Source organism: Trematomus bernacchii, unplaced genomic scaffold (assembly GCF_902827165.1).
Source record: "Trematomus bernacchii unplaced genomic scaffold, fTreBer1.1, whole genome shotgun sequence".
NCBI classification, from domain to species: domain Eukaryota; kingdom Metazoa; phylum Chordata; class Actinopteri; order Perciformes; family Nototheniidae; genus Trematomus; species Trematomus bernacchii.
In genome coordinates, this window is record NW_022987582.1 from 10,300,735 (window position 1) to 10,322,032 (window position 21,298).

At 40.8% G+C, this 21,298-nt stretch overlaps 1 protein-coding gene across 1 annotated transcript in view; it reads right to left on the bottom strand.

Annotated features, from left to right (window-relative positions):
- Positions 1-133: 133 nt before the first annotated feature.
- Positions 134-21,298, bottom strand: part of ulk4 (unc-51 like kinase 4) — a 72,810-nt gene continuing 51,645 nt past the window's right edge. The window contains exons 33-37 of the mRNA XM_034127419.1: positions 18,601-18,767; positions 16,719-16,820; positions 14,267-14,461; positions 7,258-7,346; positions 134-1,014 (exon numbers count right to left, since the gene is read on the bottom strand). Of these exons, the coding sequence (XP_033983310.1) occupies positions 954-1,014; positions 7,258-7,346; positions 14,267-14,461; positions 16,719-16,820; positions 18,601-18,767 (614 nt within the window). The 3' untranslated portion in view covers positions 134-953. The remainder of the gene's footprint in view (positions 1,015-7,257; positions 7,347-14,266; positions 14,462-16,718; positions 16,821-18,600; positions 18,768-21,298) is intronic.

The following is a 21,298-nucleotide window of genomic DNA, read 5'->3' on the forward strand; positions in this document are numbered from 1 at the left end:
AAAATCCCCAAAATATATGTTCTGATCTTATTGACATACTTTACTGTCACTGAAGACGGAGCAGGGGGGATCTAAATTCAATTGGATTTTGATGACGGACTATACAATGATTTGTTTGACAAACTTGTATTTATTTTACTTTTTATGACATTTTACTTTGACTGTAATGTAAATCTGAGTGAAAAAGTTCACTGTTCGTGGAAGTGACGCCTGCTGCCAGCACACAGTACATCTTCATTGTGCGGCATCATAACACCTGATAGAGACACATTAGCATTAGGGGAAATAGAGAAGCTGGCAGAACTTAATCTGTATGTTGTTATGTAGCTATATTTACCTTCAGGAAAAGTAGACATTTGTGATTGTCACATTCCAGACACATTTATATCATGGCAGACACATTATCTAAAGAGTCCATGTTCCTGATGCTGTGGGTAGTGTCAGGACTAACTCGGAGCCAGATTAACTTTCATGCTGTAATCCTGAGCCGTCTGATGGACACTCCATGGGTGTTGGTTACACTCTCAGCAATATTTAGTTCTGCACATTTGATGAGTCAAACACTGAAGCAGTTCTCTGAGACCACAGTCACATTGACTCTGGTCTCAGAGCTTTTAGAGCCAGCTGCTACTCAAAACAAAAACCATTTATGAATGAATAAATATTTATACATATTTTAATATTATAACTGTTTCGTTTACCTCCAGTCCAATGTATAACAATTAACTCCGATTGACGAAGAAACTTTTATGATGAAAATCTACGCTCTAAAAGCATTTTATTCAAAAACTGATAACGGTTTAAAAGATCAATCCTCTATCTGGTTATTTATTAAATAACTGTATTCAGAGAAAAAAAATCTAATAGCAGAATTCCAATCATGCGTACATTTTCAAAGTTCTGAGATGCTGAAACGTTGGATGGTTCATGATCGTTTTGACCATCACATGCTTTCAGGATCCAGAGATCACCTGCAGGATTTCAGCAGCCACTGGAGCCAAATCAACGTGACACCTGGGAAAGAGGAAAGAAAGGTTATTCATTATATCATACATTAGTTTACTGGTGACATTAAACACATCCAAACTCTTCCTTAAAACGGTGAAGATGAGTCTCAATTGCATAAAGGCTAAGAGGCATTACCCCAATACCCCATGTTCACGATGGGATACCAGCCGACAGCCTGTGTTGCATATCCCTCACTCTTCTCTCGTTCCTCTCTAACTTTATTCATCCATATATATATATATATTTTAAACTATTAAAGGCAACATGGCCCAAAAAAGTGCACATGAATGTCATGTCCTGAACATATGCCTTCAAATCTTCAAAAAAGGTTTTCTACTGCTTACAATATGACACATCATTTCTCCAGCTCTTGTGTGGCTCCACAGTTTGCAGTCAAACTAAAGACTATGGAAAGAACATCTATTTGGAAATGAGATGGATAGCAAATACAGTGTCATTTCCATTTAGGCTTCATTATGGACATCATGCGTTTGATTCTGAGCATTGGTGTATTAATAGAAGTGCAGCTGTCTGATTTGAGCTTTTATTATCACTTCTTTTTTATATAATTAACAAGTAATGTTCAGTTTCATTAAATGAGGTGGCTAAGACCACTTAAGAGGGAGCTCTTGTCTTAACATGAAGACAATGGGGGGCTATTTTCTCCTTCGTCTTCTTCCCTCAGCATCACCACTTAGAATAAGCCTTGTGGCTAAATAGCGGCCTGCCTGTAAATGAGAATGATACAGGGAGGGGGGGGGGGGGGGAACTGTGAGGGATATGAAAATAATCTAGGTCATATTTAAGTACGGCAGCCGAGAGCACCGGAGCAGGTAATGATAATAAAACGTTGATATATGGACCTTTCATAACAGGAAATGCAGCTCATAGTGCTTTGAACAAATCAATAACACAGGTATTAAAACAGATATATAGAACTGATGCTGCGTTTGGCCACGGCCTTGTTAAGCTTTGTCTGACTGATTTGACATATATTCATCTCTTTTCTCTAAAACTACTTTTTTTCTTTTTCTTTATGAGTATCCCATTTGTGTTATCGCCATGGAATAGTTATCACAATACAAAACAGGTTTTAAATCAATTCTGTTGCACGTTCAATATATTTGAGCACTAGTCCTATATTAGTATATTCGTGGTTCATACACATTTTCCCTGTTTACTTTTCCAGATGTCTGACCATTACATTCAGACTATGTATGCTTCGTTTGCTGGCTGTCAGTAAAATACACTCTGGTTGTATGATCAATATATTAAAACAAATTCTAAAGAAAAAAAGACAAATGTTTTTCCATACTCTCTTTTTGAAAAATGTCTTTAAAACGTTTTCTTTAAATTCATGAATAGCAATAGTATTTTATGTCATAATCAAATCATAAATGTCATAGTTCACAAAAAGTTAATGTTTTTTTCCAAAGGATGTTGTTATTAAATTGTTATATGTAGTGATAATAATCATTAAAAAAAATCGTAGTCTGTCAAATAAGTCATACAATAGTTTGCTATAAATAGGTAACAACAAGTCATGGTATATCAATCCATCCATATTTCTGTGAAATTGACAATGACATACCACAAATGTCAAGAAAAGTAATAAGTAATCCTTTACAGAGTCATATAACAAGTGGTGGTATAGTATACCCTAACAAAAGTCCTGAAGATGTCATAGTTTGGTTTTTCATATTACTTTTCAGGTTAATCTATAAATATCAAAATATAATTTAGTACTTTATAACTAAACACCACTAAAATATGATACGAACAAACATTCAGTCATCATTTTGTGACTATAATCTGTTTGTAATCTACCCCCCCCCCCCCCCCCCCCCTCCTCCCCCCCTCTGCTCTTCCTCCCAGGTGTCTTTGAGGGCAGCCTGACAGCGAGGCCAGCAGAAGCCCACCCCCACGCTCTGAGTTGATTAAAACCCACATCATTAACATCATTAACACATCTCCCAGAGGCCGCGGACATCCTTCAAAGTTTGTGAATATTGAAAACATAAATTGGATCCATCAAAGTTTTAGGACAAACTTTAGAGTAACTCATTAAACCTCTGCACCTTCACTGTCCTTAGTGGACACTCAGCAGCAGCAGGAGGACAACGGACAATACAATAGTTCACATTACAGGGACTAGATATTACAGAAGCATCATTTAGCTTACACCATCACCTGGAGCCAAACAAGGAACACCTCTCTACCTCTCACTTTGATCAGATCTTAATAACTGCATGTTCACAAGACAGTTCAGCAGTCTGCTCTCCATGGTGGCAGACTGCAGGTCAGACCATGTGACATATTAGTCCTGTTATAGGGTTTACATGTGGCCATTGCAGAGTGAGCTGTTCTATGAACCAATGGTTCCCACTCTTCATCGCCTGATATCTCCCCCAACATGAGCTAAAGTGTCCCTTCATTGACTCTCCTGATGATTTCACAAATGATTTCCACCAAATAGATTATAGACTATAGACTTTATAAAAAGGTGGATGATGTTATAGTATAATCTCCAGACAAATCATGATCATGGAGATGTTATATTTGGTGTTTTTCAGAGGGTTTGCAGCTATGAGCAAACGTCTGACAGCTTCATGTTGAAATTGAACCCAGCAACAGGAGATCAGGTTTTTGGGCCTCAGGGCTTCTCCTCAGGACAGAGAACTACGAGTGACACCCCCCCCCCCCCACAATCTACTCTCGCTCAGGCTTGAGGTTTTGAAAAGGTATTCCTCAGGTTGCCATGGTAAAGGCTGAATGACATCATTTGGGTGAGGAACTCAGCCCAGACCTTCCCTCTCCACGCCGCTCTTCTCTTTCCGTCTCGTCTCTCTGCCGCAACTCCTCTCATCCTCTCAATTAACCCCCCCCTCCTCCCTTCTCTCTTCTCCTCTCTCCTCATAACTCCTTTCATCTCCTGCCCTTTCTCCTAAAACCTCTGCTCCCCTCCTCCTACCTAAACCAGTGGGAGTGTGCCAGTCTCAGCCACTTCAAAGGCTGGAGCTGATCTTGCTTTCATCTGCCAGAGAGGGAGAGCAGAGAGGTGACGAGTGGAGAGGGGAGAGAGAGAGGGAGAGAGGTGGAAGAGGAAGAAAATGGAGGGGGGAGAGAGAAGGAGAAATGGGTATAGAGGGTGACAAAAAGGGAAGAAAAGGGGGGACCGAGGAGAAAATAGGAGGAGAAGGAGAGGCCTCTATAGCAGGACAACAATACACCTTTATTATTGATCTGACAGGGTGTGTGTGTGTGTGTGTGTGTGTGTGTGTGTGTGTTTGATTGAAAGACAGACAGAGAGATTGTGTATAGAAGAGGGTGAAAGCACTATTGGTGTGTGTGTGTGCGTGTGTTTTTGTGTCAGGTCGCTGGTCTCACATCTAGAGATCAAAAGGAAGGGAGAATGGTCACTAAGGCGACAAAACCCTTGGCACAAAGAGGGTACACACATTTTGCCCACATACTCATAAAGGCAGTTAGATACCACACACACACACACACACACACACACACACACACACACACACACACACACACACACACACACACACACACACACACACACACACACACACACACACACACACACACACACACACACACACACACACACACACACACACACACACACACACACACACACACACACACACACACACACACACACACACACACACACACACACACACACACACACACACACACACACACACACACACACCATCCCTCCTGGTCTGATTCACTGTTTATGTGAGAGGGAAATGTTACGGGTGTCACGCCCTGTTCTCAAGCCCCCCTTAGCATAGGGAAAGTGAACAACTGTTTTATGAATGGGTGTAAAGTGGACGACACAGGCATTTCATTAAGTGGAGACAAAAGTATTTAAGCTATATGTAAACTAAACTGATAACGTAGTTAATAACTGAGTATGTTAGGGTTAGGGTTAGTGTGGTGTACTTGTTCACATTTGTATTAGCTTCTGTTGTTTGCAGTTTGTTTACAGGTAAGCACTGCTGGCAGTAAGATTAACTCGGGGTCCCTTTTGAAGCTGTGTTCCCTGAGCATTTCTTGTGGTTCAGATTGTATTGATCTTGGTTTGATTCCCATTATCTTCACAGTATCCACACAAAGCTCCCAGCTCCCAGGAAGATGTTACCTTGGCAGGTGTGTGAGGAGCTGCAGGTCATGTTTCCTGCCACTGATATGAAATCTCAAGAGACTCCCAAACAAAGAACACTTTTTGTTTATAATATACAATGCCTTGCAAAAGTATTCACCCCCCTTGGCATTTTTTTTGTTTTATTGCATTAATTAGATTTTTGGACAATTTGTAGTATTTGATATACACAACATGCCTACAACTTTGAAGATGCAAAACATATTTTTTATTGTGAAACAAACAAGAAATAATAATGAAAAAGAGAAAACATGAGCGTGCATAACTATTCACCCCCCCAAAGTCAATACTTTGTCGAGCCACTTTTAGCAGCAATAAAAGCTGCAAGTCTCTTGGGGTATGTGTCTATAAGCTTGGCACATCTTTCCACTGAGATTTGTTTCCATTCTTCTTGGCAAACTGCTCCAGCTCCTTTAGGTTGGATGGGTTCTGCTCGTGCACAGCCATCTTTAGGTCATACCACAGATTTTCGATTGGATTAAGGGCTTTGACTAGGCCACTCCAAAACGTTTCCCCTTAAACCACTCTAGCGTTGCTTTAGCAGTATGCTTTGGGTCATTGTCCTGCTGGAAGGTGAACCTCCGCCCAAGCCTCAAATCTCTGGCAGACTGAAACACAGTTTCCTCAAGTATTTCCCTGTATTTAGCTCCATCCATCACTCCTATGTTTACCAGCTTCCCAGTCCCTGCTGATGAAAAACATCTCCACAACATGATGCTGCCACCACCTTGCTTCCCTGTGGGGATGGTGTTCTGAGGGTGATCAGAGGTGTTGGGTTTGCGCCAGACATAGCAATTACCTTGATGGCCAAAAAGTTCAATTTGAGTCTCATCTGACCACAGGACCTTCTTCCACATGTTTGGAGAATCTTCCACATGCCTTTTGGAGAACTCCAAACATGTTTTCTTATTTTTTGCCTTAAGCAATGGCTTCTTTCTGGCGACTCTTCCATAAAGCCCAGCTCTGTGGAGTGTACGGCTTACTGTGTTCCTATGTAGATTCTCCTCTCTGCTGTGGAGCTTACCAGCTCCTTCTGGGTTATCCTCGGCCTCTTTGTTGCCTCTCTGATCGATGCTCTCCTTGCACGGTGTGAGAGTTTTGGTGGGCGGCCCTCTCTTGGCAGGCTTGTTGTCGTGGCATATTTTTTCCATTTTAAAATAATGGATTTAATGGTGCTTCGTGGGATGTTCAAAGTCTGTGAGATTTTTTTATAACCCAACCCTTTCTCATACATTTCCACAACTTTGTCCCTGACCTGTTTGGAGAGCTCCTTAGTCTTCATGGTGTCGTTTTCTCGCTTAGAAAGGCCACTTGCTGTGGTATGGAAGACTGAGGCCTTCTACAACAGGTGTATATATACAGAGATAATGAGGTGCTTGATTTAACACAGGTGAACTTTATTTAAATGATTGTGTAACTCTGAAGGTCTTTGTTTGGGCTAAATAGCAAAGGGGGTGAATACATGCACACACCACTTTTCAGTTTTTAATTATTTATTATGTTTTAAAAGATGCTCTCTTTTTTTTTCACTTCACCAATTTTGACTGACTTTGTTTCTGACTGGTCTTGCCATAAAATCCCCCCAAAAATATTATATTATTTTAGTTTTTCTTTGCAAGAAAATAGGAAAAATTGCAAGGGGGGTGAATACTTTTGCAAGGCACTGTATGTATATATTTGATCTCTCAGCTCTGAGCCATTAAGCTGACACTGTCTTGCCAGCAGCCTGCTTTGCATCCTTTCAATTAACAGCTGAGAAAAGGTCAGTTGGGACACGTCGTGTAACGCAGACATGTTCAGACATGCATGAAAATAATAAGATGAAGGAGAGGGCTGGAGGAGACATTTTTAAATCCACAACATTCTGTTTTTGGGAACCTTTGAAGAATGGTTTCAACACTAATGTACAGATACTACTGACAGGAATGAGCCCCGCAAATGGAAAAAGTACTTTTTTGCCACAGATATTAAAGAAAAATCCGTTTCAGTTCTGTTTTATCAGAATGGAATAGTGATATTTTATATGACGCGCACAAGTGTCTTCAAACAGCACACACACACACCTGTTGGACGTAGTTATGTCCTGCAGTAGACAAAGTAGCCCCGCTCCTTCAGGACATTCTGACCAATCAGATCGCTCTGTAGTCTGCACCTGTAATAAGGGGAGAGAGGAAGAACAAAGTGAGGGAAATAGACTAAAAGGTATGGTCATGTTAGTCATCAGCTAAGTAGCAGTGGTCCACGCTCGACAAGGATGTGAAGGCATTGGTCTGACATGAAAAAAAAAAAATGGTGAGCCTTGTGAGGGAGCATTGTTGCTCTGTGTGACTGCCAGACCACAAATTGCATTATTTAAAAGGTACAACAAATAGGAAGATGGCATACTGTTAAATAATGACCTCTGTTTCCAAAAAACATTGCATCACTGTTTCTGTGCAACTCTCCAACTGTGCACATTCATACAGTCAGGTTTGGATTAGTGCAGCACACTGCATGATATCCTGTCACAAAGTCCTTTTTCAAACATTGGACAGATAACTCAGGTAAAGGCAGACTATCAGCTAAAACCATCTTTTCGCAAACAATAGGAAACCAACAATGATACATTTAGCGTTTGAAAAAGTAATTTTCATATTCTTTGTTATCTTGTGCCACTCAAAATCATCCATGGAGTTATTACCACAGAATCGTTTTGCAAGTTGCCACGACCGACTGCTGGGTGACATCACACTCATTTGTCACTGCCATTTCAAAGTAAATTGGTCAAGGAGCCAATTTGCCCAAAATCCGGCTGAATACACAAAGACCCACCCATGTTAAATGACTCCTTCTTCAGTCCTTCAGCCATTTTTCTTTCTTTCTACATTGTCATTAGGTTTCTTGCACTATAATTTTGTTGCAGCCGGAATGTATTCTATGATTCTACTGCTAAATATTATACACAGCTTTGAACAAGACTAGCTAAAACTGCTTGAGTGTAAAATCTATTCCCTCTCTGAGTTTCCTCACTGCTGTAAAAGTAAGTAAGTACAACTTTATTTATATAGCACCCTTCTCAACACGAATGTACATCATTACTCCATGTCTTTGTCAGCCCTGTGTTTTTACTCCAGTCCCAACATGTCTCCAAACACCAGGATGTCCAGGCCCCACACACACCTGGTCTGCTGTTTGTGTGTGTGTGCAATGTGTGTGCATTTACAGTGTTTAAACTAAGTTTGGAGTTACTAATATGGTGACAGTTGGTTGTGGAGCAAATGTATTCCAATAAATTAGATAAACGGTGTTTGCCTCTGTAAGTGTTGTTCAAAGGGTGTGTGATAGCGGATATTTATGTGTTTTGTGTGTGTATGTGAGTGTGTCGGCGTGTTGTGTGAACGTGTTCTCTCTGATCTATGGTGACATCATCACCTCTGTCTCTGCGGCGACACAGCATGACTGTTGCTAGGCAACAGGGTTAGGGGGAGACAAAGACACACACACACACACACACACACACACACACACACACACACACACACACACACACACACACACACACACACACACACACACACACACACACACACACACACACACACACACACACACACACACACACACACACACACACACACACACACACACACACACACACGTCAGAGTGAGGGGACATTGATGTGTGTCTGCAAACCACACCGACTCATCATCCCTCCTCCACCCTTATTCTCTCCCCATGTCTATCTGACCAACGCCCTGACACCAGGACACTGAACTGACAAACAGACAGGTAGACAGATAGAGAGACAGACAGATAGACAGATAGAGAGACAGATAGAGAGACAGACAGACAGACAGATAGAGAGACAGACAGATAAACAGATAGAGAGACAGATAGAGAGACCGATAGAGAGACAGACAGATAGACAGATAGAGAGATAGATAGAGAGACAGACAGATAGACAGATAGAGAGATAGATAGAGAGACAGACAGATAGACAGATAGAGAGATAGATAGAGAGACAGACAGATAGACAGATAGAGAGACAGACAGATAGACAGATAGAGAGATAGATAGAGAGACAGACAGAGAGACAGATAGAGAGACAGACAGATAGAGAGACAGACAGATAAACAGATAGAGAGACAGATAGAGAAACAGACAGATAGAGAGACAGATAGAGAGACAGACAGATAGACAGATAGAGAGACAGATAGAGAGACAGACAGACAGACAGATAGAGAGACAGACAGATAGACAGATAGAGAGACAGACAGATAGACAGATAGAGAGACAGACAGATAGACAGATAGAGAGACAGATAGAGAGACAGACAGATAGACAGATAGAGAGATAGATAGAGAGACAGACAGATAGACAGATAGAGAGACAGACAGATAGACAGATAGAGAGATAGATAGAGAGACAGACAGAGAGACAGATAGAGAGACAGACAGATAGACAGATAGAGAGACAGACAGATAAACAGATAGAGAGACAGATAGAGAAACAGACAGATAGAGAGACAGATAGAGAGACAGACAGATAGACAGATAGAGAGACAGATAGAGAGACAGACAGACAGACAGATAGAGAGACAGACAGATAGACAGATAGAGAGACAGACAGATAGACAGATAGAGAGACAGACAGATAGACAGATAGAGAGACAGACAGATAGACAGATAGAGAGACAGATAGAGAGACAGACAGAGAGACAGACAGATAGAGAGACAGACAGAGAGACAGATAGAGAGATAGATAGAGAGACAGACAGAGAGACAGATAGAGAGACAGACAGATAGACAGATAGAGAGACAGACAGATAAACAGATAGAGAGACAGATAGAGAAACAGACAGATAGAGAGACAGATAGAGAGACAGACAGACAGATAGACAGATAGAGAGACAGACAGATAGACAGATAGAGAGACAGATAGAGAAACAGACAGACAGACAGACAGATAGAGAGACAGATAGAGAGACAGACAGACAGACAGATAGATAGAGAGACAGATAGAGAGACAGACAGATAGACAGATAGAGAGACAGATAGAGAGACAGACAGAGAAACAGACAGATAGAGAGACAGACAGAGAGACAGATAGAGAGATAGATAGAGAGACAGACAGAGAGACAGATAGAGAGACAGACAGATAGACAGATAGAGAGACAGACAGATAAACAGATAGAGAGACAGATAGAGAAACAGACAGATAGAGAGACAGATAGAGAGACAGACAGACAGATAGACAGATAGAGAGACAGACAGATAGACAGATAGAGAGACAGATAGAGAAACAGACAGACAGACAGACAGATAGAGAGACAGATAGAGAGACAGACAGACAGACAGATAGATAGAGAGACAGATAGAGAGACAGACAGATAGACAGATAGAGAGACAGATAGAGAAACAGACAGACAGACAGACAGATAGAGAGACAGATAGAGAGACAGACAGACAGACAGATAGATAGAGAGACAGATAGAGAGACAGACAGAGAGACAGATAGAGAGACAGATAGAGAAACAGACAGACAGACAGACAGATAGAGAGACAGACAGACAGACAGATAGAGAGACAGATAGAGACAGATAGAGAGACAGACAGACAGACAGACAGACAGACAGACAGACAGACAGACAGACAGACAGACAGACAGACAGATAGAGAGACAGACAGATAGAGAGACAGACAGATAGAGAGACAGACAGATAGAGAGACAGACAGAGAGAGACAGATAGAGAGACAGACAGATAGACAGATAGAGAGACAGACAGACAGACAGATAGAGAGACAGATAGAGAGACAGATAGAGAGACAGATAGACAGACAGACAGACAGACAGACAGATAGAGAGACAGATAGAGAGACAGATAGAGAGACAGATAGACAGACAGACAGACAGACAGACAGACAGACAGACAGACAGAGAGACAGATAGAGAGACAGACAGATAGAGAGACAGACAGATAGAGAGACAGACAGATAGAGAGACAGATAGAGAGACAGATAGACAGACAGACAGACAGACAGACAGACAGACAGACAGATAGAGAGACAGATAGAGAGACAGATAGAGAGACAGATAGACAGACAGACAGACAGACAGACAGACAGACAGAGAGACAGATAGAGAGACAGACAGATAGAGAGACAGACAGATAGAGAGACAGACAGAGAGAGACAGATAGAGAGACAGACAGATAGAAAGACAGATAAACAGACAAACAGATAGAGAGAGAGACACCACATTTGGCATAATTAAAGGCTGTAAGTCATTCAGTGTCATTCTTGTCTTTTCTCAGAAGTTTGCTGTCGTGGATCTATGATCTATGAGAGGTTCAGCTGTTTACTGCTAGAAGACGGACAGAGAAACCTGTTTCCACTAACAGACAGATTCTGTCATATTGTCTCTCAGAGACAGCACAGGGCTGTCTTTACAGATGTTGTCTTGGATATTAACTTTGAACAAGTGACAATGTACTTTATAGTATAGAACGACAGATCATTCACTGAAAAGTGAAAAGATGCTCTGATGGTGTTAGTAAAAAATATGTCTGCCTCAAAAGACTGCTGTTAAAATGTTATAATGAGGTTATAATATCATTTCTACTTTCACAGAGTGGAACTTTTAACAAATCTTAATCCTGATCATTACTACCAATGATTTGATTATTCTGAGAATTGTATGACCCTCTAATGCTTTTTTTTTAAAATTCCATATCAAATCTTGACACCTTTTTTTATTATTATTACTATTAAGTTCTTACACTTTAAAAGCACATTTCCTTATGTTTGCAATAAAACTAAGCAAACACTTTTTGTGTTAAATGATAAACATATATAAACTGTATTGGAGTTTTCTGTACTACATGGCGCTGCACACAGTTGGCCTTCTGCAGGATTGATGGATGGACGACGGAGAATCAATGGACATAAAGGCTTTGACATTAGAGACTCTGTGCTGAGATATTTGGGCTGAGAGGAAGAAGCTTAGACCTGAGAGAGAGGACGGACAAACACAGGACATCATCCACATCCTGCCTAGACTAATAGATCCACGTCTGTCATAGTAAGTCAACATGATTTACAGAATAATACTACAAACATAACATTTCTGCGTCACAATTTAACATTACACTGTGATAGACATAAATCATGCATACATGCAAAGGGACTAAACACTGAACACATTACATTCTGTGTTGCCACACGCTAAAAAAAGACAAATCAAAGTGCTTTTAACAAAATAATAAATGCTTATTTCTCTGTCAGCTTCTTAAGAATCTCTTTTTATTTAATTTGCATTCCCTTTTAAGTCTTTCCAAGTTGTGTGTTGAGAAAAAAAAGACAAGTTGAAAATGTCACTAATTCAGACTCGATCCAGCCTCCCTCTCTCCTCCTTTGCAGTTTCTAAGATATTAGCGGGATCTTTGATTGAGATTAACGGAGCCCTGAAATCAATGAAAGATAATTAAAAAGCCTTTGTTGAAGGGTAGGCACTTGTGTGTGTGTGCGTGTGTGTGCGTGTGTGTGTGTGTGTGTGTGTGTGTGTGTGTGTGTGTGTGTGCGTGCGTGTGTGTGTTTGAGAGAGAGTGAGTGAGTCATTGTGTTTCTTTGACGGTATATCTGTGAAAAAGTGTGTGTTATGGTAATTGAATGTCTGTTGCATTCGTTCAAAGGTGGATATTGCTCTCTGCCAACTGATTGATAATGGGATTAAAAAAAGGAATTTAGCAACACTTCTTTTTCTTTAAAGAACTTTACCATTTAAATCTTTCTAAATGAACTGATGTGCGTCGGGTATAATGACTATATGTGCAGGACGGTCGATGGGTAGTTTTCCGAGGAAATAAATGAGATGTGCTCCTAGCACAGAGGTGCATAGTGACTCATTCACTAGCTATGAGAAAACAGCCTAAACACACAAGAATACACACCATGATGTCACTGCTCGCTCTGAGCAAAGGGGAAATGAAGGACTTTTCACCTGAGGTCAAATTTGCTGAGAGAAAAAAAGCGGTTATTCTTATTATACTATAAACTTATGTGTGACAGAGGGGTTGTTCAAGCGGCGGAAACTAAATAGTGAGACACACACACACAGACACACACACAAATGTAAGGTAGCTTCCAGGCAAAGCCTTCTGTTAGATCATAAGATCTCAGTGACAGCTGACCTTGTGTCCCACGTGCAGAAACTCTTTTATGACCCTACGGCCAAGCCAAACATTAGGAATGCATTTTACATAATTCATGGGGTCCAAAGAAAATCAGCCAATATTTCACAATGGTTATGTTAACTTTTTAAGATCAATTTTCATTCGACTGACCTCACCAACCCTGCCTTTTTTCTTTACATAGCTGTTTAAATAATTGGTCAATTCCGAAAAACTCTGGATTAAATTCAGTAAGTACATTTTTTAAACATGTAATACCGATACTTTTAAATAAACGTATTCCTAAAATATCTGCCCCCAACTTTAGAATAGTATTGTTATGCAACCACAACTCTATGTTTAAGTTATTAATGTTATCTGCAGCTGCTTCCGTTTCCTCCATGGAAAACATGGAGCTACTGTTTTCATTACATTTGGGGAATAGAAGCTTCATTTTATCTCCTCCTGCTTTACTGCTCTCTCATGAGTCAGCCATCTTTGGCCTGTTCTACCAATCATTTTGACTTTCAGACTATCAGAATTGGGCAGACACGCAAACAGAGAGTGACAGGCAGATACAAACCAACACTTTTGCTCCCCTCCGTCTGCTCCCTCTGTCAGTCTAATTACTTAAAAACTACTCTTACCTCAAAACAGCAGGGCTTGTGTTTGTGTGTACTTAGTTTGACTTCATTACTCTAATTCTGCAGTGGCGGCAGTTAATAATTCTACCCTAAAAAAAACTAAAGAAGGGCCAAGATTATTGAATCGTACAGAAATATTCATCAAACATATTTCAGTGTTGTTATATGACCAATACTGGTCAATGATAAAGATGTCATAGCTGTTGACCTATGTGTCTAAATCTCTATACGTTTGCATATATATCTGTTATTCTGCATGCCCAACTGTGCGCTGTACTCACCAGGCGTTTGATGATCCTAAGTGTTGAGCGTTGGATTCGGTTGGCCTCGGGGTGCATGTGTGTGCGCAGCATATGTGAAAAGCTTTGCAAACAGGAAGGTGACAGGCAGTCATAACCCTCTCCCCCATACAGCTGGACCAGCATGGACAGACACTGAAGAGCCTCCTCAGAAACCTCCTGGTTTTCAGTGGACATCTACAAGGAGATAAAATGACTTAATAACAGGAGCGATTAAATAATTCCATGCACAGAGTTTCTATTTACATCACCGTGGTTACTATGGGCCATGGGCTCACCTTCTTCCTCTAGGTGTACATTTCAAGTAAATAAATAAAACCAAAGTGACATGGAAGCATCCAGGATCAGTGTTCACTCTACACTGTGTGCATGTTGGCTCGATTACTACAGGTGACAGACCCCTTGCTAAATGAATTAACTTAATGCTCTCAGAAAATAATAATACTTGCCATGCAAACCGACTTCTCCTCAGAACTGATTTTGTTCAACACATTCAAGTTTTGCTATTTTAATGATTTTAATTAGATTTAAGGAACATATTGACGCCTCTGCTCTTTCTATCCCGCTAATCTCCCATGGGGCAAAGGGGCTGCGCTGAGGCCGGGGGTGTGTCAGCTGCCCCCTTAACCCTCTCATACACAACCCCACACACAGACGCCCACCCAACACTCAATGTGTCAAGTATAAGTAAAAACCTCTATTGTGTCCCTTGAGACCTCTTCTCCTCCTCCCATTTTCCTACCCCCCCCCACCCTTCACGTCTTCAACTTCCCAGGATGCCTCACAGTGCCCTCGCTCTTTCTTTGGTATGGATTCGCTCCATCTTTCTTCTTCTAACCTCGCCTGTGAATATGATTTGATTATTTCGCAACTAAATTATTCTTCTCTTCTCCAACTCATGACCTCCTGTTTTTAATCTAAGTATCTATTTGTTTTGAAATACTTACAAATCATGTTTATTTTATTCAGTGTAAAGGATGTTGCAAAAGGCCAAACACTAAGATCATCATTCATTAGGAAATTCAATTGGTTTTACTGTCCCTTTATTTTAAAAATACTTAAATCTTAATTGTGAGATGCTGGTTGCAGATAGAGGAGGGAGTTATTTTACTACACATTTAAAGTGGAAGAAGGTGTCCATGTATGAACAGCTTTTTAAGACTACATCACATTCTGTGCTGGCACTTGCAGATATAGGAGCCTCCTCTCATGAGTTCTGTGATTTATATTTGTAATAAAAGTAGTATAATGACTGCAGCAAACTAGCGATAATGATCTGTATCAACAGATTCATGCAGTGTGCACAGAGCACACTGCATAACATCCCTACACTGATTACACGTGTAGCTTAGTCAGCATGTTTGTAGAAAACAAAGTTACCTGTTATTTAGCTTCTTTAACAGAATCCGCTGAAGGAACTAGACAGAGGACACAGAGTCCGTGCATGAAAGTGCATAACAAGCATTTTATACGTCTCTTTGAAAGTAGTTTACTGCACGACTGCTTGACTAACTTAATTAACATAACAGTATGCACACTTATTTGGAAAACAGCTAATTAAGGAAGAACTTTTAAATGAGCTTGAACAGTATGTGCTGCTGTTTACAGCGCAGTGAGACATGGCAGAAGGTTTGACAAGTTGTCTGGAGGACGCTGTAGATGTAGTAATTGCAACACTGACATATGGTTTTAATGGTCCTAATAGATTCCTGCTGATTAGATAAATAAGTCTGATATAGCAGAGTTGGTGTCGCTCCCTTCTGAAATCCCTGTTTATCTTTTAGATGGAATAGTTATGTAAGATGTAACTTACCTTCAATGCAGCACAGGAGTAGAGATCAAAGTAGCTTGTTATTAATAGAGCACACTAATTTGTGGGACCAAATAGGAAATGATAAGGCTTATAAAATCTCTCAAGTCAAGGTGTGAGAGGCTGTACTGGCCGTTAGCAACTGAGAAGCAGTGGCTAGAGATCTCTATCATTTGTATTATTCAGCCGGTTAACTGATACAAGTATTACCAACGTGTATGAATCTAAGACGTATTCTTCATATGGAAAACATATAACCAGACACATAGGCATGTTTTCTCTGCACGTCCATGCATAAATAGGAATACATTCACATTCAGACTTACAGTACACAAACATACAGGAGCAAAGAGAACATATTTATGTATGCAGAGAACACACACACACACACACACACACACACACACACACACACACACACACACACACACACACACACACACACACACACACACACCACACACACACACACACACACACACACACACACACACACACACACACACACACACACACACACACACACACACACACACACACACACACACACACACACACACACACACACACACACACACACACACACACACACACACACACACACACAGTGAGTGTTGGTCTCACCATGTGAATGAGGTGTGTGCTGAGTTGGCTCAGGGGTCTGTTTTCTAGGAGCAGCTTCTCTGCTGCCTCCATCTCTACTGCTGGACAAGATAGCCTCTGGCTCTATACACAGAAACGCACACAGACACACACACACACACATACACACACTCATGTTAAATCATTTATAGAGATTTGACATTCAATAATGATGGATCCAGAGGCCTGTCAAGACAGATTCTGATGGCCTGAGACAGACAGAATGAGACACAGTGTTAGACTACAGGAGGAAATAGTTTCTCTGCATATGGTGTTATTTTAACCCTTGTGTAACACAGGATCAGTTCAGGACAACACAGCTTGAACACTTTTCATTATTTGTCACATCGAGTTACTTTTGAATTTTATTACGACTTCAGTCTTCTCAAGTCTTCCTTTTTTTTGCCCCCACCTCATTAGCACCTCTGTCCCTCATTTTGGCTTATTTTAGTTCAGTTCATGCCTACAGTGGAACTTCAGGCCAATTAGCCGTGGAATAATGTGATTAATACTGGCACATATTTTCTCTCTCTTTTCCCCAAGTCACTTCTTCTCTGTTACGCTCCCTCTCTCTCCTTCTCTTTTTTCTTTTGTAGTATATATAATCTCTGACTCTCGGAGTAATAGTTTGGGGAGAGCGGTCTAGTCACGTCCACTCTCCTTATCAGACCGTATTACCCAAATGAATTTGGTTTGGGCAGAAGTTTTCCTTTTAATGAGCTTTGCATTTCTCACGGAATTGATTTCCGCTGCACATTTTGCTTTTCCATCTCTAGCTCTTCCCTTCTCTCATCCATCCTTCCCTCTCCCTCTTCTGTCCTCCCTCTTCCACCCAGTCTTTTACCCTGCCTCCCCTTTAGTCCCCCCACCCCCCTGTCCAGGCATTAATATGTATGCGTTGGGCAGGGGTGCACACGATGGGGAGACAGGGGCTGGTGTGTGTGTGTGTGTGTGTGTCAGTGAGTGTGTGTTAGTGTGTGTGTAGGGAGGCAAGCTGAGGACAAAGCCAGTGGTGATAATGAGGCCGCAGGGACATAGCCAGACAGGCCCCTCTGAGTATGCCTGTGAGTGTGTGTGTGTGAGTTTGTGTGTGTCTCCGTGTGTGTGTGTGTGTGTGTGTGTGTGTGTGTGTGTGTGTGTGTCAGGGACTCGGGGACCTCATCCGCTTTCTCCTGAGTCCACGACTCCAATATTGCAGTTGCTCAAACCTGCTAGCTTCCACTTCACACATCAATGGAGAATCACACACACACACACACACACACACACACACACACACACACACACACACACACACACACACACACACACACACACACACACACACACACACACACACACACACACACACACACACACACACACACACACACACACACACACACACACACACACACACACACACACACACACACCAGCCTAAAAGGACCAATGTAACGTGATGAAGCTACACTAAAAGTGACACACAAGCAAACACTCGTTTGAAAATAATATTAAAATATAAACAAATAAAACAAGTATTTTTGGCTCTTTCAAGTTTTAATCTTCAAGGACTATGGTAATAAAGGGATTTGTGTAAATGTATAATATAAAGAATTTTGGTTTGTAACTAGCAGGAATAGTAGCCAAATATTGATCTTTGCTCCGTAGATACATTTTGAGTTAGTAAATGCCGCAGAAAGCCACAGAGCTGATCATCTATTCACATGTATTTGTAGTTAAGTAATAATACAAATATTGGCCAGTTTGGCGCCTCCTCCATGAATTCTCCTTCTTTAAATGCTAGAATTTGAGAGAACGAGGTGAAGAGGCTGCCATTTAGTTTGTGGAGTTACTCAAAAAGCCAGAGTTTCAGTGATCGTACCTGCAGTGCGGAGCGGACAACAGCAGACAATTGTTTCAGGATGTTGTGAAGCAGTTCCAGAAGAGCTGGTAACACATGATGGCTGACCTTCCTCCCAGCATTCCCTTCTCCGTCCAGGTGTATTAGTGCAGCCTCTGGGAAGGTGCTCACCACCACCTCTATCAGGCCTGTGCAGTAGAGGGAGAGTCATTGGGTAAAGAATTAAACAGATGTTTGGTTGTTGATACCAAAACGTATTATTTTACACTCTGGTGACAGTCTACACAGCAAAGTACTCAAATAAATTGCAGAGGTAACATCATAACAGACCCTAAGCACATGATCGTGCTCGCAAAATACTCTTCCTGTTGGAAAACATTAAGCACTTTAGCTTCCTGTCCCTCCATGGTCATTATGACATATCATATTTAGAGATAAATCCCCTCAATAGGTAATTAATATGAGCTAAAGTGATATATTGTAACCCCCACTCTGCTTATACAATCCAAAACCCCCAACACACCTTTGTTTCTCTCCTACAAGCATGTTAGGATGCAGGATAACAGCATACCTGAGCCTGACCTGAGAACATCTCAGTAGCTGCAGGCTCTGCTTCGACTCCACAGTAAATCAATAGCTGCTGCACAGGGGGGGGACGGGACACTCGCCCTCTTGAGTCGATTAGCAATTCATTGCCACCAATTTGCCCGGCAGAGAAAAATATCAGAATTCCATATTTAACTATTTAAACAGAACTCAGGGCTGTGCGTGTTGAAAGTCCACAGAATGGTAACACAAAGAGCAACAACAACAGATAACTCTAATCAGATGCTATCTAAAAATACTTTTTGTACTCCTCTTCATGTCTCTGTTCCTTCCCTCACTCTATCCCTCTCTAGAAAACTGTCCAATGTAGAACAGGTTGTAAAGCTGACAACCCTTTCTAAGCCACGAATAAATGGCTCTAACTAAAGTGCAAAATCATGTTCTTTTGCTCATTAAATGTAACATGACTCAAAAGATACCCTGCATTTTGCAGCTGGATCTGTGTAGTGAGCTATTGAACGCTCCTGTCCCCGGGGTGTTCTCACTGCACATCTCTGGAAGTGGAAACTGGGTTGACTCTGCCCTGAATAGTTTGTCATGACACATGCCTTCCAATAAATAAACACTGTGCCAGTACTTTGGCTATCAATAACTGCAAAGTTGAACTTCGTTTTAATTTCCTGTGCACAAAAAGGTAACAGTTAAATTACTGTCTTCACTGGGGAAAACACACCCAGTGTTATTTTCTATTCCAATAGATCTTTATTTAGAATGTAGACGTTGTGTGTTTATTTTTGTGAGGCAAAAGGCAACACTGCAGACACTAGAAAGCTATCAACCTAGCCTGCTGTCAGTGAAGATGTACTGTTACTTTGTCAAGATGCCTCATCATTAAATAAACAGACTGCTCTATTTTGGAATGTTCAACACGGACCTCTTCTGCTGATAATGTGATGCGACAATGCAGTGCTGGTCACAAGAAAACTCTGTTCTAGATATATGTTTAAAATGATTCTGTAATTACTGTATCTGGTCAAAATAGCTGCCATCACTATACAAAACCATTATTACCAAATAAAAAACAGGATATACAATCAAATGAATTCTCTAAATCTTCTTTCATTGGGTACGTTCAAATGTAAAGCATATGCTCAAACCACCTGTTGAAAAAAGTTGAGTTATTGTAAATGCTAAACTATGTGATATTTCATTGATACACATATCATTAAGTCATTGACGTTGCTCCTAAATGAGACAACCAAGACGCATAATTCTTCTTTGCGCAAAGCCACTAATTTGACTTGATGTGACCTGCAATGGTCAACAAAATACATTTACTGATTCGATATCAACAACGTGAATAAACAAATCACTTGCACCCTAAAAAGGTGTCTGGATCCATATCGATACTACAGAAGGAATGTGACATCGGCATCAATGCCTGCAAGCAGAGTCTGCACTGCCATGGTTTTTATTACCATCTATTCTTCTCAATTGTTCTCAGCTGACTGAATGCCTAGTTATCTGAAAGCAATAGGACAATTGGAGTCTCCAATTTAAAATAAAGGCTTGACATTCTGTACCCTTCATTTAGTCATGCACTCTGCCATTTTGATAAAGTCATACAAACTAAAAGGAAAGGATAAATGGTTGCTTTTTAACACCAGCTTTTACAAGTTTCCCAAATTAAGCACAAACTGTTGACAGTGTTCTATGAAAAATCATTTGAGAGTAATATGAGAAGCTCATGTATTGTGATGGTTTTATTCAGAGAATAGAACCAAAAAAGCAAGTGCTGTTATATGATATGCGATTAGCCTGCAAAGTTATTTATTTTTTGGTTTGTTTTTTTCAGTCAGCAATTGCTTGATGAAAGACTGTACACACAAAAGCATTTACTGAGGAGATTTGTATGCAGGTTTATGTCAAATGTTTATGGAGCACACCCAGGATGAGCGTCAGTGTCTTTGTGCGTCATGTAATAATGAGTTTCACTGTGACTGACATGTTTGGACGTGTATGCATGGCTACACTGTGTATGTGTACAGGGGAGGACATAACTAAGAGTGATCAGAGGGATATTTACTAACAAGTCACTAAAAAAAACGTCACATATGTATAAATGATACTTGCTCATTTTAGGACTGGAGGAATAATTTATGACTGAAAAACA